The 24,455-nt window shown below is 39.9% G+C and overlaps 4 protein-coding genes across 4 annotated transcripts in view; 3 read left to right on the top strand and 1 right to left on the bottom strand.

Annotated features, from left to right (window-relative positions):
• Nucleotides 1-3,446: 3,446 nt before the first annotated feature.
• On the top strand, nucleotides 3,447-5,556 carry LOC128735302 (F-box/LRR-repeat protein 7-like). The gene is made up of 4 exons (XM_053829792.1): nucleotides 3,447-3,539; nucleotides 3,607-5,109; nucleotides 5,173-5,379; nucleotides 5,458-5,556. Exons 1-4 carry the CDS (start codon nucleotides 3,447-3,449, stop codon nucleotides 5,554-5,556), a joined length of 1,902 nt encoding a protein of 633 aa, XP_053685767.1.
• A 505-nt stretch (nucleotides 5,557-6,061) lies between these two features.
• LOC128735301 (F-box/LRR-repeat protein fbxl-1-like) overlaps nucleotides 6,062-24,455 on the top strand; it is a 39,873-nt gene continuing 21,479 nt past the window's right edge. Inside the window, exons 1-2 of the mRNA XM_053829791.1 lie at nucleotides 6,062-6,262; nucleotides 6,320-7,513. Of these exons, the coding sequence (XP_053685766.1) occupies nucleotides 6,062-6,262; nucleotides 6,320-7,513 (1,395 nt within the window). The remainder of the gene's footprint in view (nucleotides 6,263-6,319; nucleotides 7,514-24,455) is intronic.
• LOC128734824 (general transcription factor IIF subunit 2-like) lies at nucleotides 16,358-17,107 on the top strand. Its single transcript, XM_053829189.1, has one exon. The coding sequence runs from the start codon at nucleotides 16,358-16,360 to the stop codon at nucleotides 17,105-17,107; it is 750 nt and encodes a 249-aa protein (XP_053685164.1).
• Nucleotides 23,501-24,250, bottom strand: LOC128734825 (general transcription factor IIF subunit 2-like). Its single transcript, XM_053829191.1, has one exon. It carries the CDS (start codon nucleotides 24,248-24,250, stop codon nucleotides 23,501-23,503), a length of 750 nt encoding a protein of 249 aa, XP_053685166.1.

The following is a 24,455-nucleotide window of genomic DNA, read 5'->3' as shown; positions in this document are numbered from 1 at the left end:
CTGTGGCCCTTAAAAGGGCCGATTGTTTGATTATTATAACTCCAGCTTACAATAAACTTACACTAACGCACTTAACATGATTCTCTGGTGCTTCCTCCTTTATCGCGTCCAGACAATAAGATGTTGGCAGTAGCTCAGCTAACGTTTTAATAATGCTGTTCGCCGGCTTATCTCGTGTTATGTACCAGAGCAAGCAACAAGAATCGGCCACACCTATTTTTCAAGGTCCTTCATTCTATGATGTACTTTAAATAAAATGAAGCATTTCAATTTCAGTCTGAACAAAAGAGCAAAGTTACCAGTGAGCCGTTCGACTTTTCCTGCCAAAGAAAAATTACGCTACATATTATTACTGTAGCATTGATGATGGATAAATTTGTGTTGCTAGAGAAAACCGATTGAAAAGCCCTAAGTTCCAAGTTTCCTAGGTTTCATCAATAACCAAAAACCGTTCTTTGAATAACGAACAAATTCTTATATGAAGATGCAAAAGATGTTACTAAAACTATTTCATTTTATTAAGCCCATGGTTTTATGCATTTTGACGCTTGAACGAACACATTTACTTGGAGCTGGTATATTTGTTGGCTGCTTTGGTACCTTCCGAGACGGCCAACTCAACCAGCAGCAACAAGCGAACAGAAGCGCGAGAGTTGATCGGTTAAAATCATAATTATAAGAGGCTTATGTCTGTCGCCAAAACGAGGGGCGCGATGTGTATTTTCGTGGTAATAATCGCCCAGATTAAGCAAAGACTCAAACCAATCATACCAGATTACATTCAAGACGAGCAAACGTAACGTAGTTGCACCTCATAGAGTTACATAGCGTCAGCGTTACATAGCGTACCACCAATTTGCTCACAATTAGACGCGAGCAACGCGCGGGGGTTACAGCTAGTTATTTGATAAGAAGCGAAGAATTAGAATCAATCGAATTAAATAGAATTAAAACCAGTGAGCGAAAATTCCTCAAATCTTCATGAACATTATGTTTCGTCCTTAAAAGAACTTTTTGTCGACGTGATATGTTGGAAATTTAAGCCTTCTTTTCCGTCTTCTTGGGCAGCAACAAAACAGGTTGGATGTTCGGAAACACTTCTCTGCGCAGCGGTGACACCGGACAGCAATTTGTTCAACTCTTCGTTGTTGCGGATGGCCAGCTGCAAGTGACGATAATTCCGATCGTTTCGTTGTCGCGAGCAGCATATTTACTGCCAATTCCAGAACTTCAGCAGCCAGATATTCTTTCACGACAGCGAAACGAGTGCTCCAGCTCCAACACACGCTCAGCATGCTTTCCTTTCCTCAGCAGCTGATGAATACGACCGATGAACTGCAGACGTGCACGACTGCGTTACCGACTCACCGCTCGTGTTGCCGTTGGTGGTACATCTCAATAAGGAATTCTCAAGCCAATTAGCAATCAACGAGAAAGGGTAGGAGCAATCAACATTGTAACTTTGTTATAGTAGAATTAAATTGAACTCATTGAACATCAACTTTCTCGGTGCATCCTGAATTGTACCAAGATTTGTTCGATAATAATTGGAAATTATTACGACCACAAAGCGACAAAGCGACAATTTCTAGTAGGACCGAGTTAGAGTTATTTTCAATTTTTCAAAGACGCGCATTGAAAACCAATAATTTTCTATATTTTCAATATTTTCCAAATCGATTTTCCGATCAATTCGTGTAAATAGGTTTCTTCGTAAATACGGTGAAAACACGTTTCTACTTTGATGACGTCATTTCCAACAACCAATCACGAAGCGAGAATTCTGGTAAAACATAGGTTCATTATTTTCAATTTTTCAATAGTTCAACATCAAGAATCCATACTTTTCTTCATTTGGGTCAATTCTTAGAAGATTTTCCGATCGATTGGTGTAAGAATATTGAAAATCGGTTGGAAAACCGCTGAGCTATTAGCGCTTAAAACCTAACATTTTTCGTGACGCTCGCATTTTTCGATTTTTTGGAATGACACCCTATCTCAAAACTTGCCGTAAGACATAGTCCTATGTCAAAAAAGTAACAAAACTCCCACGTCCCAACAAGTCGACGATTCTTTACGACGTTAAAACCAATACCTAATTTGATATCTATGCTTGAAGCACGCCAGAGTGCAAAACCACTACTTTTCTTCAACCGATTTTATCACTTGGAATCCAGTTCAATTTGATGTCCTGAAAGTCAAAAGCGTCATAGAAAAGTGAGCCTTTCATACTTTCCCTTTGCCAGATTGCATCCATATACTGCAAGAATTGGTTCAGAACTGTTGTCTTCCACGGAAACAGAGCTGAAGGGACAATTGTGCATGTGACCTGACGCAGCAAAGCGAGGAAAATCAGCGACTGTCTTATCCGAGAATAATTTTTAAGCGTTTCATTTGCTGCTTTGCGTCAGGTAGTTGCTTGTAATTCTTTACATAGTTTTAATTGTATTTCTGTCAAGTTTGTAAATAGCTGTAAACTAGAGTGTCGAAAGCAACTAGTAAGATAGGACGTAAGTTAATTGATATTTTACATGTTAGTTGTAAAACAATTATACATCAAATCAATCTATCACAATGAAGTCATGCAAAAATTGTCTAAATGCGAAATCATCGCCAATCATTCAATTCAAGAAAATTCAATATTATCTGCAACTATTACTTGGTGACCTTTAAAAAGGCCGATGGAGGGATGAAATTCAGATTTGGCCTGAAACAATACTTGGAGCTTGTATGCCATATGCTAACTATGTGCCTTCTGGAACGGCATTTTGACTAACTCGCGCAGCAACAAGAAACAAACGAAGGTCTGAACCTCACGCGCGGTAATAAGTAGAAGTGGTCTACACTATAAGTGTCTCGTCTCGTACGATGACAAAAATCATAAGTTGGTAGGTACCATTAACCACAAGCCATTTTTTCCGTTCGAGTTGCTACGAAAAAGTTACGCCTGTCTAAAATTTCCACAGAAAATGTCATGAAACGTGTTATTTTTACTTACAACGGCTTCTTCACCCCCAAAGATGTGAAAAAAATATTAATAGTCCTTACAAATAAGTAATTCAGTAGTTGTTCATATCTGCCATCTATAAATCTAATCCCGAACCGTAGTCAAACTTCGAAGAGCTCGAGCTCATAACAGCCTTTCTGTTTCGAAAATTCATTTCAACAATGTAAGCTTGTTTGTTGGCTCAATTCAACGCAGCTTGCAAAACTTGGCAAGGGAAATCAAAACACAACAGCTCCGTCAGCTATCGTCGAGGAACTCATTTCCCGACCACCGCACCGAACTACAGTCCACAGTATTTTTACTTTTCACCAAAATACTGTCCCTTTCTTCGAAATTATATCATTTCACATTCGACTGCCAACAGCTTAGGAACGAGAAGCACAACCGTAGTTCCAATTTTTTCTCAAGCCTAATCACAGCCTTCTCTCACAGTGTGGTGATGATGGACTTCTTCATAGCTAGTAACCACATAAAAATGCCAACGCCTCCTCCGGAACCGGAGCCACCGGGCTTCAACGATCTACCGATGGAGGTAAGTTCCTCTTATACAATCACCCACCAGACAAAGCGTAATAATCTTAACCTTCAATTCACTTCAGCTACTGCTGAAGATCATGAAGCTGATCACGCTAAACGATCGCATCGCCGCAGGAGAAACGTGTCGCCGATGGTTCGAAGCGTCCCATTATTACACACCCTTTAACGAGCTGCTGATATTCCGCTTTTCCAACATTAATTTCTGCGACAACGAACCACCGATCAAAACCTTTCTGGAGGGGTTTCGGATTTTTCCGCGAATCGAAATCATTTCGGTGACATTCTACGGGAACAGTGACTTCTGGCCAGACTTTGGAGAGTTCATTTTGGAGCTGACCATTAGAAACTGTCTCATTCGGGATACGGAACTGTACTGGATATTGCAGCATGTGCCTAAACTTAAAATATTGAGGATCGAGTCGTGTGATGAACTGTTCCGTATGTGGCATTTCGATAAAAGTTTCTACTGCTGTGAATCTCGGTTTGTGCTGGAACACCTGGTGGATGTTTCGCTGGCGAATAATGATTTTGTGAATGAAATGCACTTCAACTGGATAATGACAATTGCTCCCAACATAGCCCACTTGGATATATCCAATTGTTTTAAAATGGTGACAGCTCAACGGCGCGTTCAAATGGTTGATCACGTGATGCGTTTCATCAATAATAAACGTTTTCAGCTGGAGACACTGAAATTCAGTGGAACGCTCTCGATCGATGACATCTGTCTCAGCACGCTGGCCATGTTGGACGGTTTGGCCATAGAAAGTTTAAGTCTTACTTTCTGCGACAAAATTCCGCCGGCCATTATAGATTTGCTAAGACGGCAGCCAGAGTTGAAGATCACCCAAGCACTGCAATTTAAAGTGAACAAAACCAAAAAGACTATCAAAACTCCTGGTTTTATCAGTTTTCTAACTATGCAGCCGAATTTGGTGCATCTTGATTTGTCATCTTCACTGGGAGTTACGGACGAAATAATGGAACTAATCACCAGCACTTTGCCAAAGTTGAGAACGCTGAAGCTTAGGAGATGCATTTTAATCACGGACGAAGGCATCATGGATATTGTCAAGCTGGAACACTTGGAAGTGTTGGATCTATCCAACTGCGAGAAAATTTCCGATAAAGCTATGTTCAATGGTGTCATTGGACGAAAAATGAAGAAATTGAAGGAACTGTACTTATGCGAACTGCCCTACCTAAGCGACTACTCACTGATCCAAGTCACGCTCAATTTCGAACTGATCCAGATTCTCGATCTGAGCAGCTCTCCGAATGCTGCCACCGATGCTACGCTGCAATACGTCAACTTTTACCTGATACATTTGAGACGGTTGATCTTGTACTGCTGCACAAGGGTGACCGATTCGGGACTCACGGGAATCGATCTGCCGTACAACCCGTTGGAAATATGGGACATTTCGGAATCGTTTTCAATTGATCGACTGTTCAAGCTGAGGGTGCTCAATCTGACTGGATGCTACAAAATTACGGACTTATCACTAGAGAAAGGGTTTTGTTTTAGCGAGCTAAAGGAACTTCATCTTGCCAGGTGTTCGTCAGTAAGTTTCATGGTTTTACGCAGCAACACCATAATTTATATGTTTCCTTTGATCCCAACACAGATCACAGAAAAAGGTATTGAAGCACTGGTGAGAAACAATAAATCGATAGAATATTTAGACTTGAGTGAGTGTCCCCAGATAAACGATTACTGTATCCAGCTGATCACGGCCGATCTGAAGCGTTTAAGAGTTCTAAAGGTGAATAAGTGTCCACTGCTTACGGATGATAGTTTGTACTATATCAGTACCAACTGCCACTACTTGAAGGTATTACCATGTTATCACTTTTTTCGTATGATATTTGTGCGTGAAGTTAAGTTTTAACCGTTTGAAGTTTCATTACAGCACATTTCGTTGAACGGATGCATCAAGCTGAACCGGGCAGAAGAGCGCTTGTCCCGATTAGGTACAATGAAGACGATCGATAGTAAATGCATTAGCTAAGTTTGAACGATTAACTCATAGACTAGGATGCCATAATAAAATCACTGTCTAAATTTAAATCAGCTTAAGCGCGTGTTTTATTTGAGCTTCACAGTCAAAACAACACCTCTTGTCTATTGTGTGATGCAACGAAAGATGCGGTAGGCGTCGCGTCTGCTCGAAAGTATGTCAGCCGATCGCGCTCAGCTGATGGATGATCGTGAAACGCTGATTTCACGATCAATTCACGGGGTTCGATGACATGTCGGACAATGTTGATAAACAGTTTCACCGCCGCGCCGGCGGGAGCAGTCGACCGGTGAATGTAGGTAGATGGTAAAAGCAACACGAACACTTTTGAAAATGGTTCGACAGCTGATCGAAGCGCCATCTACCAGCAAGCTTGGGACACACCCTGGTATGTCGCAGTATTTTTAGCGGAAGTACTTATTTTTTGCTTGTGCCCGTCGAAGACGGTCGAATAATTTGCGCGACAGTGAAAATAAGAACAATTTTTCAGTCCAAAATGGAGATGATGATCGAAAGCTACTTTAATATGCACTTCTACGGCTATAAGCCGCAGTCAAGTGAATCTGAAAGTGAATCCAGTTCAGAGGAAGAAGTTGAGGAAGTTGATAATCGTGAATTTCCGTTTGATGACGACGTCTTTTATATCAATCTCAAAGCACCAAGAGCAAAAACGGGATGGGACAATCTACCGATGGAGGTAACTAACTCGCCACTTCTGTATGTCAAACTCTCTCAAAGCCATCCCTGCTTTCAGATTTTAATTCATATCTTTGAATTCATAAGACCGAGCGATCGCAATTCGGCCGTCCTGACGTGTCGCCGTTGGTTCGAAGCCATGCGACATCCGACGTTCCTTAACGCCACCTGCTTTCACTTCGAACGAATCGAAGTAAACGACGACCAATCACCGATTCAGGTCTTTCTGGACAGTTTCCGTTACTTTACAAACATCAAACTGACCAAGGTGCGATTCAGCGGTGAAACCGACTTCTGGAATTACTTTGGAGAACACATACGGGAGATAACGTTCGATAATTGTGCACTGAACAAAGAGAAACTAGACAACATCCTAGGCACGATGCCAAATCTAGAACGATTAAATATAGTCGACTGCGATGACCTGTTCAAAGGTTGGCATCCCACGGGTGTGGGAAACGTTTCTGTAATCTGCTATCAACTCACTCATCTAGGACTGCGAAAAATCAATGCTGTCGATGAAAGTCACCTGTATTACCTGGTCGAGATGGCTCCCAACATATCCTCGCTGGAAATCTCAAAATGTCTCAAAGAACTAGAAGCCACCAAGCGGGTGGAGATTCTAACCCACGTTCTCCGCATCCTGAAACTGCACAGACATCAGATGAAATCGGTCAACTTCAGCTACACCATGTACGATGATCTGTTCCTCAAGCAGTTTGCCGAGATCGAAAACATGTCCCTCAGCAACATCAGTCTGTCTTTCTTCGAAAGAGCCCCCATCAAAGACCCTGGCATAATCGATATCCTACAGAAACACACCCATCTCGTCCATCTGGATCTAACATCCTTTCTCAATCTAACGGATTTTGCACTCATCGCAATTGCCCATTCGATGCCGCTGCTAAAAACACTGAAACTAAACGGATGTTGGCTGCTGACCGATTTTGGGATAGCGGAAATTCAGAAGCTGCGCAAACTAACCGTGCTAGACCTATCGGACTGCGATCGCGTGACGGACGATGGCTTTTTGAAGGCAATTGTAGAACAGAAAAGAATCAACATGAGGGAACTGTATTTGAGTATGCTACCGGGAATCACGGAAAGTGTTATACTGAAGATCTGTCTTGCATTGAACAACCTCACCGTGCTGGATCTATGTGGATCGGATTGCATTAACGATACTTCCATACAGTACGTTTTTTGCTATTTGAGTCGTATGCAGGTCCTGCGCTTAAACGGATGTGTTAAGGTAAGCGTACCGACATCCGGGGCGAGATTGTGCCAAAAAAGCATATGTTTTTGTTCTTTAGCTCAGTATACACGCAATTTAGGAACTAAGTTGATTTCAAACCTGTAAAATTATACTAAATTGTTCAATTAACAACTACCGTAGAGATGGTTTAGTTACAATGAAACCTTATTTTACTGGAAGTGCATGAACTTTGGCACAATCTCACCCCTTCTAGGGGGTGACATTGTGCCAAAAAGATAAAGTTAGGCTAAAAATCTAAACAGTGAACATTAGCATGTTTATAAACAATACACATAAATATCAGTATAAAGTAGTTCATATGGGGCTGTCCATGAACTAAGTGGACTATTAGGGGCAGGGGATCGGCCAAAAACAACGCATCATACAAAAAGTATGAACGAAAATAACCCGGGGAGGTCTGAAATAACTAAAAATGAGTTCGTACTCAATGGACAGCCTTTATATAGCCAGTAGCGTTTCGAGGGTTAACAAAGGGGAGATATATGAAGGGGTGTATCCCAAGGGGGCATACCTATTTGATCATTTAACAACAGTAACCATTACTTCGTTCGAGAACCCGCAGCCGCAGAACATCCCACGCCCCTCCTCCTCCTTAAAACTTGCAGTTTATACACGGTATAATATATTCGTCTTATATTAGAGAGTTTATTCAAAGTATCTGAAATTTCCAGAGAAAAAGTAAAAATTAGTTTAAATTATTCAGCAGACATATGATGCTGTTTGCTCTAAAATGGATGATGCTATCTAATCTGTCAAAATATTGTGCTCAATAGTAAGGAATGTGAGTGTACTGGTGTATACTGACGTATTTTTGTTGTGTATGTGAAATCCACAAATAGGATCGATCATTATGGCTTGGCACAATCTCACCCCTACGAAGCTCGAAAAGTACAAAGTTTCGAAAAATATTATTTTCGTAATCAAAACATATCCAACGCATAATAACCTTTCAATATATTGTAAATGATTAGTTTATATACCTTCAAAATAGCAAGTTGATGCGATTTCTTGTTTGGGTTGGTTTATGGGGGACACTTTTTACAAGCGTTATTTCCGAGTATTTTTGATCGCGAACTTTGAAGCCCTGTTTGGGCTAAACAGTTTGCTAATATTATCTGTGTTCCACTCTAAGTTATGAATAAATATGTTATGTTCATCATCAGTTTGAACTTAGGTCACCAGTTTCTATAGATATAATAAATTTTCACAAATAAACATTTTTGGTTTTTGGCCCAATCTCACCCCCGTGGCACAATCTCACCCCGGATGGCGGTATTTACTGTATATATTTTAGCTGGCTTTTTATTGAACCACTCTATAATTTGAAGATAACATCCAATACAGTCTCAATATTTTAAAGAATTAATTATCAAATAAATTATCCCAATTTGTAAAATTTGTTCCCTACGTGGCACTTTGTGAAAATGACAATAGGATTTGTACTGTTCTGGAACGAAAATTTTCAAATTTAAATGTTTTTACCTTTGTTATACTATAACAAAGGTTTAAAAATTGGTCGAAAAACACGAAATTGATCCAAGGCCCGGAGGGCCAAGTCACATATACCAATCGATAGGGTTCGACGATTTGAGCAATGTCTGTGTGTGTGTGTGTGTGTGTGTGTGTATGTATGTAATGATTTTTTCTATCGCCTGTTTCTCAGAGATGGCTGAACCGAATCGTTCGCTATTACTTTTGTTTGAAAGGTATTATTGTCTAGTAGATCACTATTGAGTTGCTTCGTGACACGACTTTTCGTTTAAAAGTTATAAGCAAAAATGTGAAAAATACGTGACATGGGTTTCTCTAGACCTACATGACCGATTTTAACGATCTTAGTATCAAATGAAAGCCCTTATTAAAGCTAAATTGTTCAGGAATTTTTAATTGAAAACAAACAAGTAGTTTAAAAGTTATGCTTAAAAAACCTGTTTTGACAAGGTAATAATTATCGCCTGTTTCTTAGAGATGGCCAAACCGATTTATGCGCTATTGGTCTCATTTGAAAGGTAATATATCCTAATAGATCACTATTGAATGATTTTTTGATTGGACGTTTAATTTGAAAGTTATGAGCAACCGTATACACCACACCAAAATTAACAATAATTTATAATGATTTTAAACAAGATAATTTACCTAATTTCAATTATTTTAATATCAAACGAGAGGTTTTGACACTACGAATATATATGCAAAATTTTATAAGAATTGGTTGTACCGGTCAAAAGATATTAACCCTCGAACACTCGCGCCTACTTTTGTAACACAATTACTCGTGCGCACTATAACCCCAAACCAAAGAAAACGTGCGCACTAGAGGTTTGACTGGGAAAACTTGGTTTTAGGTTTATCGAACTTTTAGAATAGTTTCTTGAAATTAAAAGCTCTATCGTCTGGTGGAATCTAAACTTTGATTAATCCCCCTAAAAGTGAAATAAAAAAAAATTTTCTTCAGTATCAATATAACACATTGATGTGTTCTGCAAAGTTATAGAGCATATTATTACAAGAAATTTTGCTAGAGACAGTAACCTTCCATCTCTGCAGCTAAGATAGAAAAATCTTATTTATTGTATACGAATTTGTAAACTCAGTTTTTATATTTTTGTTCTTTTTGTAATGGTTGTATGACTTTTTCTTGTATTAGAAAGTTGTACAAATGATAAAAATACACAGCTTTGCTGAATATAGTATACCTCTATGTTTGCTTGTTTAGGAACTGTAGAACATTGATTATAAAAAATACCTTAATTTTGACTACAAATTTCTCGACTACCAGCAGACGGATATATTTTAAACATTTTACATTGGCTAGTTTTGCTGCATACAGACACCATTTTTCCATATGAAGAAACGAGAGAAAATTCCACTTGGGGTAAATTGCGGTACACCTCGCATGCTGATTGTTTCGTTTCTGTGATGGCGGTTTATGCTGATCTATTTTCCCAACAATTTAAATTATTAATGCATTGAATAATTATGACATTTTGCTCACAATAAGTTTATTGAAGAATATACGTTAGTTAATCAACGATTTGTAACTTTATAACAATATGGCGTTGAAAACCCTACACGTGTTGTACAAAATACAACAGCGTGAGTAACTGAAGGTTAATAAAAATTGATGGAAATTATTCAAGAAAACTCTATTGATGTGAATCAAATAGAATGGCATTACAGGACCTTTACTAGGCAATGTATATGTTAAAGAATAAGATTTCCACATACACATTACTTTTATTTCCACTTACTCAAATTAATAACAACTTACTTATCCTTACTCAGCAATTTTATGAAAAAAGGATCTATCAAAATTTAAATGTATTTCTATTTTGTTCAAAATTTGTAAACTTATTCAATTTTCAAAAATTTTATGTAAACCAACGCATTACGCAACGTCAACCAATAGATGAATTATGTTCCGAAAACATGTCGATTTCTATCTCAAATAACAAGTAAGACCGTATAACAAAGGTTCCTTTCACCACTAGGTGGATTAAATCGGGTTTTTCATTACTTACACCAACCACCAACATTTCTACTACTTTTTACTTCTAACAGCATAGAACCGGGATGGTGTATGTCGTATCAAGAATTTTTCTCCACTGTAGCTCAGGACCGAGGCTCAGGACCGAGGCTAGTCGTCCGCAATTCGTTGAGCGTCTCGACTCACTTAAGACAGGTTTTCACCTGACCAAGCGATCTAGCACGTTTGCATGATTTAGGTAGATAATGCACCTCTCACGACAGATATGGAAATGCCCGCGATCATGTTCAGGACCAATAAATTGCTGAACGGATCCTTTTCAACACATTCATTGCCCTCGATTCCGACTCCAAAACTATTTTGGACACGCATTTACTATTTATTTATTACCCAGTAGCGTAAAGGTAAACCTTTTTTGCTACCTGCGGATGTGTTAGTATTGTACATCATTAAACTTAACTTTAACAAAATACTTAACTGCTTGAGGCAGCCCCTCTTAAAAACTGTTTCAGAAGTTGAGCGTTTAACAATCGGAGATATTGCGCTATAGTTTATCACACCTCTAACGAACAGTGAGCTTGAGTAGCTAGTCGAGTTGTTGGGAGGAACTATCAGGTTCTGTAGCCGACGCCCTTGAGATGGCAACAATTTCTCAAAGAGTACTGGTGGAGATTGCGTTCTGATCAGCTTGCGTAGGAACACACATGAGCGGTGCGCGTAGAAATTCTCCAGTGGGCATCCAATCAGGTTTTCCTGCAATTGGGTTACATGCGCGTAGCGGTTCAACCCGTAAACGAAACGTACACATGAATTCAGCGCGATTTAGCCTGTCCATGGAACCCGCACTTGGTCTAACAGGAAGTAGCACGCCAAATGTGAAATGTAAAATCAACGCTTTGAACAATTTCAGGCGTGTGCTGGTTGGAGCAGCAGAAACAGAACCGTAGAGCGTACGAAGGCTTGCGTATATTTTTTCGCATTGCTGATTTACTAGGCTGTCCCATTTCAGATCTGTCTGGAAAATGAATCCATGGTTCTGCGCACTCTCTGTCCACTCAATAGTTTGCCCGTCCATAGTGACAGAAGGTAAAAATTTGGTCTGATCTGTGTTTCTATGACGACTCTTCAAAAGCATTGCTGTACTCTTCGATTGGTTGACGAACAACTGGTTACGTTGAGACCATTTCATTATTCTCGCTAGATCTTCGTTCATCATCCTAATCAATTTATGAGAACAGGGATCAAGACGGCGGATATTCCGCTGAACGTCATCCGCATACATCTGTATTGAGCAACATCTTTGTACGGAGGGTAAATCGTTGACATAGCAACAAAAAAGCAGAGGTCCGAGCACTGAGCCTTGGGAAACCCCACTTCGGACTGCCGATTTCCACAGAACACGGTTTGGGCTCGTTCCTTCAGATACGACTCTACTAGGTTAACAGCAGAAACGGCAAAGTTAAACTGAGTTTCCAGCTTCGAACAAAGTTTACGGCGATTGATGGTGTCAACCGCTTAGAAAAATCCAGTAGTAGCAATATGGCCGAACCCTTCCTGCCGATTGTTTTTGCTAGATCATCGAAAACGCTGCTGTTTGAATGCTTTGCCCTTTACGAAAACCAGCTTGATACTCAGATAGCAAGTGGTTCTCTCTGATAAACGTAAACATTTGTTACTCCAGAAGTTTTTCAAACACCTTAGACAGGGCACATAGAATACTGATAGGTCTAAGGTTGGACAAAGCATTTAAATGCGGCTTTTTTCGTAGTGGCAATATTTTGGCGTGTTTCCAGTATACGGGAAAGGAGGATGTTACGATGATGCGGTTGAACATGTACGTAATGTGCTGGACTACCAACCGCAGAATTATTTTTACGAATTTGATTGGCAAACCATCCAGACCGGTTGCATTCGATGTAATATTGCATATTGCATTCACCACTTTCCAGGACTGCACTGGATGGAAGGAAAAGCTGTAGGGCAGGTCTGGCATCGGTCTTCTTCGTTCTCTGTTTTCATCGTCTCGAATGTAGCTCGACAAGAACGTACCATTCACTTCGTCGGGATGGTACTCGCACACAGCTGACAATTTATTTTTACCTACTCCAACACTTTTAAGCCGTTTCTAGAGAACATCAGACGGAATCCTGTCGTCTAAATGTTGGTTTAAATGGCGCGTTTTTGCCAACGCTACCATCGTATTTGCCTGGTTTCTCAGAAGAGTATACCGTCGACGCGCTTCATCCTTGGTTATTCTCGGTGCCCTGATCCAGTCTGCGTACGCCAAATCACGTTCCAACCTAGCCTTCCGAATGTCACTGTTGTACCACAAATTGGATGATTTGCGGGTCTTGCACAGCCGAAGCGGGATACAATCATCATGAATCTGCTTTACATGAGAGTTGAAGAAATTAACCAGTTCGTTTGTATCGTGGATTTAGTGGACTTGACTGCCAGTAGTGCTGCTTGGCTGTTCGTAAAGATACCGATTTCCGCATGCCTGTACACTGTACTTTCGTTTGAATCATATTTTTGCACAGATCTATATACAATATACTTCTGCCCAAAAACGGTGGGCCACATTCCTAATGAGATAGTTTCCCTGATGCCGGGTCCGTAGACTCTGAAGCCGTTAAAGGCCCCCATTTTTTAACCATCTGTAAAAAATCAGATAGTTCCAGATGGAAGATCGGGCCCTCCATTATTCCACATTGAGCGATCTGTTTCAATCACCTCATATGAAACGTCCATATTGGGCCTTGCTTCCATGCAGTCAGAGACTGAAGTTATTAAGCATGTCAGATTGAAGTTCCGAAGTATGCGAAGATGATCGATTTGGCCGCTTTCGAGTACAGTTTTATTTCTTTGCAACCGTAGCTTGTAAAGGACTGCGTCGGCCACCAGTAACCAGAGTAAAGGGGACCGAATTCCTCCTTTGATCACCGAAACCGTGACCGACGTTTCTCCCAATGATGCTGAGATTTGTCTGTTCGAAAGCATTACTTGAATCCAGCTCATTGTAGTGTGGTCGATTCCCTTTTGGCAGAGAGCTGTATTAATGGATGCGAAGGATGTGTTATTGAAAGCGCCTTCAATATCAAGAAAAGCACAAAGTACCATTTCTTGATATTTCTCGGGAACCTTTTCATTTCGACGCTAGTGACAATGACAATGGAATCGCGTGAAGGAATTCTGTAGAGGATTCGCTTTGAATGCCTCGTTTATAGAACCAGGATTCATATATGGGAATCCAAGAGTTGAATCCACGGGATACTTATAACTCGGTAAAGGAATCGCCTGCACTATGAAATAAGAATCCACTATATTCTAAAAGCAGGATTCCTGGAGTGTTAGCAAGGGTAGGCTCGATGCTCTGCTTGAATATGTCGCAGGATCACCTGATTTGTGTTGTTGCCTGCGGCTGCCAGCGATCCCACATGCATGAACTCAACTACTACTTCTTGTTTGTCGCCGTCAAAGATTACCGTCCGCGAAAAAGGGACGTTCTTCTTATCATTATCGTTCTTCTTATCATTATCGTTCTTCTATCATTCATGTATTTGGTCTTCAACACGTTAATGCCAATCCCATTTCCAGCAAAACCCATTTTCGTTTCTGCAGAAGACCGCAAATCTCTACACACTTAAAAAACTCAGCAAAATTTGCCGAGATTTGGACAGCCGAGCGTTCGGTGGAAATTTCAGTTTTGCAAATCGACGCTTACGGATCTTTACTAACGTCATAAAAAATCATAAAAAATTTTACCGAACGCTCGGCTGTCCAAATCTCGGCAAAATTTTGCTGACTTCGGCACTTTTTTTTAAGTGTGTAGGACCTATCTTTACAAAGTTATCACTTGTTTCTGGTTTATTAACCGTTCATTTTGCTTTTGCTTCATGTGCTTCATTTTGAAGCTTAAGTCAGGTGCTACAAACTTACGTAGGTGCCGCTTGTCCCCAACCATTCATAAGAGTGTACGGCAAGCATATATTTTATGCGTTTTGCGTACGCCTTCAGCTTAATACACTCATACTATTGAACCATTTTAAAAAACATAAAAAGCAAGTAAATTTATAGCTTCAATAATCTTCTAGAACATTGTAAGCTTCGAAAACGAAAGGAAAACAATAAGTTCACAGAATGCTTGAGCTAATATGCTTTCCGTACGCTAATAAGGATGGGTGAGTACAACAAGTACGATAATTGCCTAGAATGACGTGTTCTTCTAAAACGTAACCAAAAAAAAGTTAAGTATGAAAAACTAATTTGTACTAGAACTTTCTAATAAAACGTCTTTTTCCCCTTGGGCTTGAACGTCTTTCTAAGACTTGACCCTTGTTTGTCGACAGACTTCACGACCGGCTGTTAGAGTACAGGACAGTCACGGGTCTAGTGCAAAAATCCTACTGACTCTATCTAGCAGCACCACCAAGCCGAGATTCGAACATACGAACTGGTTATTAGACCTGCGGATGACGTGGGACACCTATTTAAAAATCAGGCCAGAATTAAACAAACTAAGTCAATGGGAAAAGCAAGATGTACAAAAAAACTAAGAAGCTTTAAGAATTTTACTGTAGGTATATTTCATTACATAAATTTGTTTACATTAAACATTAATTTGTTATTCGTCATTAAGTAATTATAGTACATTCAATTTTGCTTTTCCACTGAATCTTAAAAGGTAAACAAACGTGGTGCCTTCCTTGAGGTATGCCAGATGAGGCTGGATGGCTATCGGATCGATAATCTCCAACCTAAATGCTAAAATACACATTTTCTCTGAAGTATGTTTATCGCTAGGACGCATCACGTATAAGCATCATATCTCGTATGTTGTCGCTACAGCCTCAAGGTCATTAGGCTTTATCTTTAGGATCGGGAAATAATTCTCTGACATATACAGCCTGAATTCGTTAATTGGGCCACGACTGCACTCTAGCTGATTCGCTAATTGGGCCGACTGACAGTTGTTAGAAATTTCTAAACTCGAAAATTCCATACCATGGTAGGTTTTCCATGATACGCAGAACAAACAAATCAGTCTTTACGATGTACGGTTCAAAAATTGTACAAAAATTACCGAAGAAATGCGTAGTTAATTTGTGCACCGGTGCTACCTGACACACACGAGTATTACCGGAGCTACCTAGGTGGCTCCACCTGAAGGTGGGTACCTAATTCTGCTCGTGTAGGTAGATTGAAATCTGCATATATAAAAACAGCTGCTCAGACGAAGATCTGTCAAAGTGTTAACGCTAGCGTTGGAGTCGAAACCTTCGAAAGTATAGTTCTACACAGTTTTGAATAGTATCCTGAAATACGACAATATGTCTAAGGCAAACGAAACCGTCAAAGTGGACAAAGAGTTGGACATGTCCAACGCAGGTCGTTCCATTTGGTTAGTGAAAGTTCCCAAGTACATGGCCAAGAAATGGGAGAAAGCACCAGGGAATATTGAGCTTGGCAAACTGAAGATTGCCAGACAAGTAGGTCATAAAACGCAGATGTCGCTTTCGCTCTCCGACGCTTTGATAAACATGGATCCGTTGGAGAAAATTCCAAGACACCACCGGCTAGAACCGTCGGTCGTTGCCAAGCAAACGTTGGGTGTGTTTTCTCATAGTGTTCCAACAGTTGCCACGGAACCGGAGGCGGAACAGCAAGTGGTAGGACGCATTTTTCAGAAACTAGAGTGTCGCCCTTATGATGACGATTGCTACATGAAAATGAAGCTAGAATCCATCCGAAGAGCAGCGCAACCGGTACGTCAGACTAAATCGCTGGAAAAAATAGTGAACAATTTCAAACCCATTTCCGATCACAAGCATAACATCGAGGATAAACAACGCAAAAAGACCGAAGGGAAAAAATGCTGCTCCGACAAGAACGCCGTCCAGGATGTACTGTTCAATGCATTCGAGAAGCATCAATACTACAACATTAAGGATTTGGTTAGGATTACTCGGCAGCCGATAACCTATCTGAAGGAGATATTGCGAGAAGTCTGTGATTACAATATGAAAAATCCGCACAAAAATATGTGGGAACTTAAGAAAGAGTATCGCCACTACAAATAGGCACCGAAGGCAATAGTGACTAACAAATTAATATTATTATAATTACTTAATGACGAATAACATGACGAATGTTTAATGTAAACAAATTTATGTAATGAAATAAACCTACAGTAAAATTCTTAAAGCTTCTTATTTTTGTTGTGTTTCTTGCTTTTCCCATTGACTTAGTTTGTTTAATTCTGGCCTGATTTTTAAATAGGTCCTAAAGGGTGTCCCACATCATCTGCCCAGACCAATAACCAGTCGTCGTACGTTCGAATCTCGGCTTGGCGGTGCTGCTAGATAGTCAGTAGGATTTTTGCACTAGACCCGTAACTGTCCTGTACTCTAACAGCCGGTCGTGAAGTGTGTCGATAAACAAGGGTCAAGTCTTAGAAAGACGTTCAAGTCCAAGGAAAAAAGCGATATAGAACGTTTTATTAGATAGTCTAGTACAAATTGGTTTTTCATACTTAACAGTTTTCAGTAATATCCTGGAAAACGACAAACTGTCCAAGGCAAACGAAATCGTCAAAGAGGACAAAGAGTTGGACCTGTGTAACGCAGGTTGTTCTATTTGGTTAGTGACAGTTCCCAAGTCGCAGCTCGGATACAAACCTCTGCGGTGAGTACCCACTTGAATTTTTTACTTCTCACGATGTCAATGTAATCAATGTAGGGAATAATCCCACTTTTATAAATGCTAACAGAGAAGAGGTCTAAGACCTTACTCTATGCAGCGTCTTCTTGGTCGCCATAAACTGACATGTCTCTGATAAACCAAGTTTATCAGACCGTAGACATATCATTTTCGACATCGAGGCTAATCATCGAAAGAAAGAACAATTCGGCAATCTGATGGGAACCATGAAGTTTCTTTAAGGAACATCTGATTGACTATTCTCACAGTCACCTTTCTCAAATTTTTTAGGTGAGAGCACAATTTGCGACTCTGAAAGTCACCTAGGTGTCTCCGCTCCCCGGATGACTGTACAAATCAATAGGGCCCCTGGTCAGGTGTAATCCAGAAAAACCGTAGTTAAGGTTACGCTGAAAGCTTCCACTATTACCCCGTATGTGCACTCCGAGGGTTGTTTTGGTGCCAAAGGATACGCGCAAGATCGGTTGCATGCTCTTTTTAGTGGAACCTTTGTTGTTGACATTCAGCGACGCCGTATCAGCTGATCGCTGCCTCTTGGTAACGACCAGGTCCCGCCTCATCCATTGAGTAATGAGTACCCTCTACTACGATACCACTTCTGCCATCGTCGTTGCGAGTTGGAGAGTTGCTTAACCGCACCGCCGAAGGTTATCAGTGCATTCCCTCTTGGTAAGTGCAGGATCAGATTAAACTAATCTTTCATTCCTACGTCCATCAATCCACCAGCAACGTCCGTACCGATTGGACAACGCACTTCCAGTTTACCTCCGTGCGCCACCTTGTAACTTTAAAAGTGCAAAACCCGTCATGAATTGACTTGGGCTCGCCCGCAAGGGTTATATTACTATTTGTTTATCAATTTGAACATGAAACTTGGGTAAGGAGAATGCAACATAATATGCTTTTCACAATGCTCACTTACCTTTGAGAGGTGAATTGGAACCTACCCTTCCTTTGTTCAGGTCCGATTTCAGCAAACTGTAGAATATCCTGGCCAGGCATTCAATTTATCCTCTCAAACGCGCGATGATCTATGAATTTTGCCTACTACGAATAAAAACTGAACAAAAGTGAAACGAGAATATTTTATACCCATTTATTGTATAGTTACTATATATATATAGTTCGGCGGATAGAAAATCGGGAGCCAAATAAACGTCAAAAGCGGAGCCAAAAGCTTTTCAAAATCCAAAATGCAGGAGTAATGTTAAAAAAATGCACTTTATTTTCATAGAACTAGTCATTTTCAACACCCGCCAGTGATTATTTTTCGTAAAAACCTGCACATTTCACCATAATTTCAAATTTAATTTCATAAATCAGGGATGCCAATTCGCCTGGTTTTCTATCCGCCGAACTATATATATAGTAACTATAATTTATTGTCGTTCATGAGCATCGGCTACCTGGATTTTCATTTATCCCAAGGAATACACGATCATGATTTGTCTATTTTTAAATTTTCGTAACACGAATTTATCCTCTCTTTGTGTGAGAGGATAAAACTGTATCAGCCGTGTTTCAGAGACGAAAATGCACAGGTTACTATTGAATTTACCAAACAACCAGCCAACAAGAGAGTGAAATAAAACAACCGAGCTTATGTATTTGAGTATAACCATGGTTTCCCTATTATTGCATTAGATTTTCGCGCAAAGTCTACCTGCGATATTTATTTATCATGCCTTCAGTGAGAGAGGATAAATGTTTTCCATCGAAAAAGGAAACGAAATATTATCAACTCTCTTTCTTTAGCAGAAAAATGTTTTTCTTCCGCTTTATACGAACAGATAACTACAAAATCTAGTTGTCATGTGAGAAGAATAGGTGAGCGAAATACGTTTATCCTACATATGAGTGAAAATTTTAATCCCTGATCCTGGCAAATTGAATCACAAGACTGGTAATTGCGATCTTCAACAGATTTATTCATCTAGACCTGTGTGTAAGTGTGTCCTAGGCGTATCCCTCGGTGGTCGAGCACAGAAACGTATGAGGCCCCCGGCTTGGCTTACAAGGAAACTATCGGTCACAGGCTTAGAGCTTAACCATATACACCATAGTGTAGTCCTGTCGATCCAGTACTTCACTGCACTGCTCGTATAGGTGTAGCCTATGGAACTTTTTTGAGAAAACTTAACTTGAAATTTGTATGGGCATTTGATTTAATGGAGGCGCATGGTACATTGTGAATATCAGGAACGTTTAAGTAATAGTTCAAAAAGAAAATGATATGGTTTGGAAAAGGATGATTTGATATCTCAACAAGCATTTCTAAAATCCTTTTTTGTTCACCTGAAAGTGTTGTAAAACTTTTCTCATACTGATAATACGTTAATTGCGGTTCAAGTTATTCGTTTACGATACAGGGCGGTATTTTCTCTCTATTTAATTAAATACGGCGGCATATTTTAGACAAACGTTCAGAGATGTTTACAATAGTTTTGCTGCTGGATAACCGAAAAAAGCATTCTTTTTACCTTTTCTTTGTTACGTATCATATTGAATAAAACAGCAATTGGAAATTTGCAAATATACTCCAGCAAATCTGGTTTGATGGGCAGCGAAATTGCCAAGCAATGGATGAAGCAGGTGGCTAGGCTTTGGGATCAACATTCCGATACATTGTTGAATGGAATGGCAGAAATAGGAGAACGACTGAAGATGATGGACAAGATATGGATCCACTAACTTTGGACGAGGTTATAAAAGCAGCGAGATAGCTGAAAAATGGCAAAGCAGTTGGAAAGGATGGCATCCCTGCTGAACTTTTGAAAGTCGGGAGCGAACTTTTGAAAGAACGGGTGCAATGCATCAGGTTATACTAAAAGGTGAGGTGAGGGAACTGAGAAGGTCTCATGTTCCCTATTTACAAAAAAGGACTTTGACTCGAATGCAGCAATGACCGAGGCATTACTTTCCTCAATTATGCATACAAAATTCTCTCCCGCATCCTGTTTCTCAGAACAGACTGATGCCGTTACATTTGTTGGCGAATACCTGTGTGGTATTCGAGAGGAACGCTCCAAGTCGGACGAAATGTTCACCTTGCGACAAATCCTCGATAGATTCCGGGAATTCAACTTGCAGACTCGCCATTTGTTTATAAACTTTAGGGCGGCGTACGGTTCAGTTAAACGTTATGAGTTGTAGCAAATTGGTTGAACTCGAACATGGTTTTCCAACAAAACTGATAAGGCTGAAACGTTCTATTGTTAATGGTTCCAATCCAGCATTAGGATAACGGGTGAAACATCTGACGCATTTGTGGTTTGAAGTAAGATGACGGGCTATCGAATTGGTTTTTCAACATTATATTGGAAGGTGCTATTCGAAGGGCAGGCGTGTAGAGAATCGGTACCATCTTCACGAAATCTCATATGCTCCTAGCGTTTGCGGGCGACATCGGTATCATCGGTGTTAACCGTAGAACTGTGGAAACAGTGAACACGCGTCTTAAATCATGAATCGCATGAATCATAAAATCTACCAAGTAAACCAAGATGCGGATATTGTGAAGCGACTAAACCATGGCAGGCTAAAATGGGCTGGTCACGTAGCAAGGATGTTGGATGAGAGACCAGCGAAAACAAACCGCGTACCCGTTGGATGAGTGCTGTTGACGTAGCTGCTAGAGTAACAGGTGTTAGGGGTTACTGGGGAGCGGCAGCGCAAGACCGAGAAATTTGGAGACGGTTCCTGAATTCGGCATGGATTCGATAAGTGGATTGTCGCCAAAAAAGTCAAGTAAATAAAGGATGAAGGAGGTGTTATTGGACACAGTTGAAGATGACAGAATTTTAAAAATTAATTCGTGGTCCGGTTATAAGCAAATGATGGATTAGCCGCAAATCGCTCGGAAAAAATTGAAAATCATTCTACTTCCGCCTGACTCAACCTCGGTTCTGTAAACGGCAGATATATAAATTAATCGACCATTTAAGGATCTCATACGAAACGTATGTAATAAACTTCAATGGCATCACAATCTTGACAAAGCGGAACAATGTATTGGCAATTCTAGACATGCTTTGGTACCAAGGCTTGAAAGTTTTTATGGTATCATGGTATTCATGGTATCGGAACGTCGTCATTGATGAACATCCATATGAATTTAATACACCAGCGCAATTTTGTCTTGATTTTTGAAGATACGCAACATGCAAAAAACAATCTTTGCTTTTTTTTTGCTTTGAATTTTTGCTTTTTCAATTACATTTGTAGTTTCAATCCAGAACACCAAACATGCATACCGGAATTAACGAGAAGTAAAGTTTAATAACACTTTCAAGTGGACGAAAAAGGGATTTTAGAAAAGCTTGTTGCATAATCTAATTATCCTTTTCAAACAATATCATTTTCCTTTTGATCTGTTACTTAAACGATTTAGGATATTCACAATGTACCATGCGCCTCCATTAAGTCAAATGCCCATACAAATTTCAAGTTAAGTTTTCTCAAAAAAGTTCCATAGGCTACACCTATACACGAACAGTGCAGTGAAGTGCTGTATCGACAGGACTGCACTATGGTGTATATGGTTAAGCTCTAAGCCTGTGACCGATAGTGATGTTTCCTTGTTAGTGTTTTGCGTCGAACCAAAAAAACCGGACGGAATAAATTAATGTTTAATGCAACATCTCATCTTCATTTTGCTTTTGCTTCATGTGCTTCATTTTGAAGCATAACCCATTAAGCCCCAAACTTTTCCCAGCAAGGATAGGAAGTTGAAACTTTCAGGAAAATTCTCTTTTGGGTCAACTAAGAAAAAGTCGCTGACATGTATTTTTAATTTTGACCCTGTGTCTCGTAACGCAACGCTGGGCATTAAGGGTATACCGTTTTTGCATACTTTCATTATTATGCACATAAATACTTCATACTTTTTTACCGTTAAATCGAACTTTGGATTTTTTTTTGCGATTTTAAGTATTAATAAAGATTAAATGAACGACTTAGAGTATTACATGTTATGTTTTATGATAGATAGCGAAACATTTGGGTTAGAGACCATCTTTGCACTAGACGCATAGTATACAGTTTGAATGCTAAATGCATGTCATCGCAGCTGATTAAATGCCTACCAACACGTTCCGGAAAGGTTGTAACATTAAAGTTGAGTCCATGAAACTGCCGTTACTGTCACTCAATTCCTCCAGATATTCTGGAGGCAAAGGTACTTTAACAATTTTATTGCGCTCTTATTACAACGGCTGCTCCATCTGCCATCAGTGTTTGAAGCTGCGAATTCTATGTTATGTAAACTTTTATAATGTTTCCGGGATATTTTGAACAAGCGAAAGATAATATTTACAATCATTCGTTCACTAAAAAGCAACGACATGAAATGAAATACCCCAGTGACCGAACGAAATCAAACGTTCCCGTTGCAAATTTTGAATATAGTTTCTTCCTAGCGTTTCGTTTTCGCAACGCAAATATTCAAACCTATCTTAAAATTACAAAAATAACCAAAATTATGAAACATCTAGCAGCACCACCAAGCCGAGATTCGAACATACGAACTGATTATTAGACCTGCGGATGATGTGGGACACCTAGTTAAAAATCAGGCCAGAAATAAACAAACTAAGTCAATGGGAAAAGCAAGATGTACAAAAAAACTAAGAAGCTTTAAGAATTTTACTGTAGGTTTATTTCATTACATAAATTTGTTTACATACATTAATTTGTTATTCGTCATTAAGTAATTATACTAATATTAATTTGTTAGTCACTATTGCTATCGGTGCCTATTTGTAGTGGCGATACTCTTTCTTAAGCTCCCACATATTTTTGTGTGGATTTTTCATATTGTAATCACACATTTCTCGTAATATCTCCTTCAGATAGGTTATCGGCTGCCGAGTAATCGTAACCAAATCCTTAATGTTGTAGTATTGATGCTTCTCGAATGCTTTGAACAGTACATCCTGGACGGCGTTCTTGTCGGAGCAGCATTTTTTCCCTTCGGTCTTTTTGCGTTGTTTGTCCTCGATGTTATGCTTGTGGTCGGAAATGGGTTTGAAATTGTTCACTATTTTTTCCAGCGATTTAGTCTGGCGTGTCGGTTGCGATGCTCTTCGGATGGATTCTAGCTTCATTTTCATGTAGCAATCGTCAGCATAAGGGCGACACTCTAGTTTCTGAAAAATGCGTCCTACCACTTGCTGTTCCGCCTCCGGTTCCGTGGCAACTGTTGGAACACTATGAGAAAACACACCCAACGTTTGCTTGGCAACGACCGACGGTTCCAGCCGGTGGTGTCTTGGAATTTTCTCCAACGGATCCAAGTTTATCAAAGCGTCGGAGAGCGAAAGCGACATCTGCGTTTTGTGACCTACTTGTCTGGCAATCTTCAGTTTGCCAAGCTCAATATTCCCTGGTGCTTTCTCCCATTTCTTGGCCATGTACTTGGGAACTTTCACTAACCAAATGGAACGACCTGCGTTGGACATGTCCAACTCTTTGTCCACTTTGACGGTTTCGTTTGCCTTAGACATATTGTCGTATTTCAGGATACTATTCAAAACTGTGTAGAACTATACTTTCGAAGGTTTCGACTCCAACGCTAGCGTTAACACTTTGACAGATCTTCGTCTGAGCAGCTGTTTTTATATATGCAGATTTCAATCTACCTACACGAGCAGAATTAGGTACCCACCTTCAGGTGGAGCCACCTAGGTAGCTCCGGTAATACTCGTGTGT

The sequence above is a fragment of the Sabethes cyaneus genome, chromosome 2, assembly GCF_943734655.1.
Source record: "Sabethes cyaneus chromosome 2, idSabCyanKW18_F2, whole genome shotgun sequence".
In the NCBI taxonomy this organism is placed as follows: domain Eukaryota; kingdom Metazoa; phylum Arthropoda; class Insecta; order Diptera; family Culicidae; genus Sabethes; species Sabethes cyaneus.
The sequence above is the reverse complement of the archived record's forward strand: the minus strand, read 5'-3'. Positions and strand labels throughout refer to the sequence as shown.

What these genes read in the sequence shown, in the direction of transcription:
- LOC128735302 (XM_053829792.1), top strand. Translation starts at nt 3,447, where the DNA reads ATGATGGACTTCTTCATAGCTAGTAACCACATAAAAATGCCAACGCCT. An exon ending in TCAACGATCTACCGATGGAG is followed by an intron (nt 3,540 to 3,606) that starts GTAAGTTCCTCT and finishes AATTCACTTCAG; the next exon opens with CTACTGCTGAAGATCATGAA. An exon ending in ATCTTGCCAGGTGTTCGTCA is followed by an intron (nt 5,110 to 5,172) that starts GTAAGTTTCATG and finishes ATCCCAACACAG; the next exon opens with ATCACAGAAAAAGGTATTGA.
- LOC128734824 (XM_053829189.1), top strand. Translation starts at nt 16,358, where the DNA reads ATGTCTAAGGCAAACGAAACCGTCAAAGTGGACAAAGAGTTGGACATG.
- LOC128734825 (XM_053829191.1), bottom strand. Translation starts at nt 24,250, where the DNA reads ATGTCTAAGGCAAACGAAACCGTCAAAGTGGACAAAGAGTTGGACATG.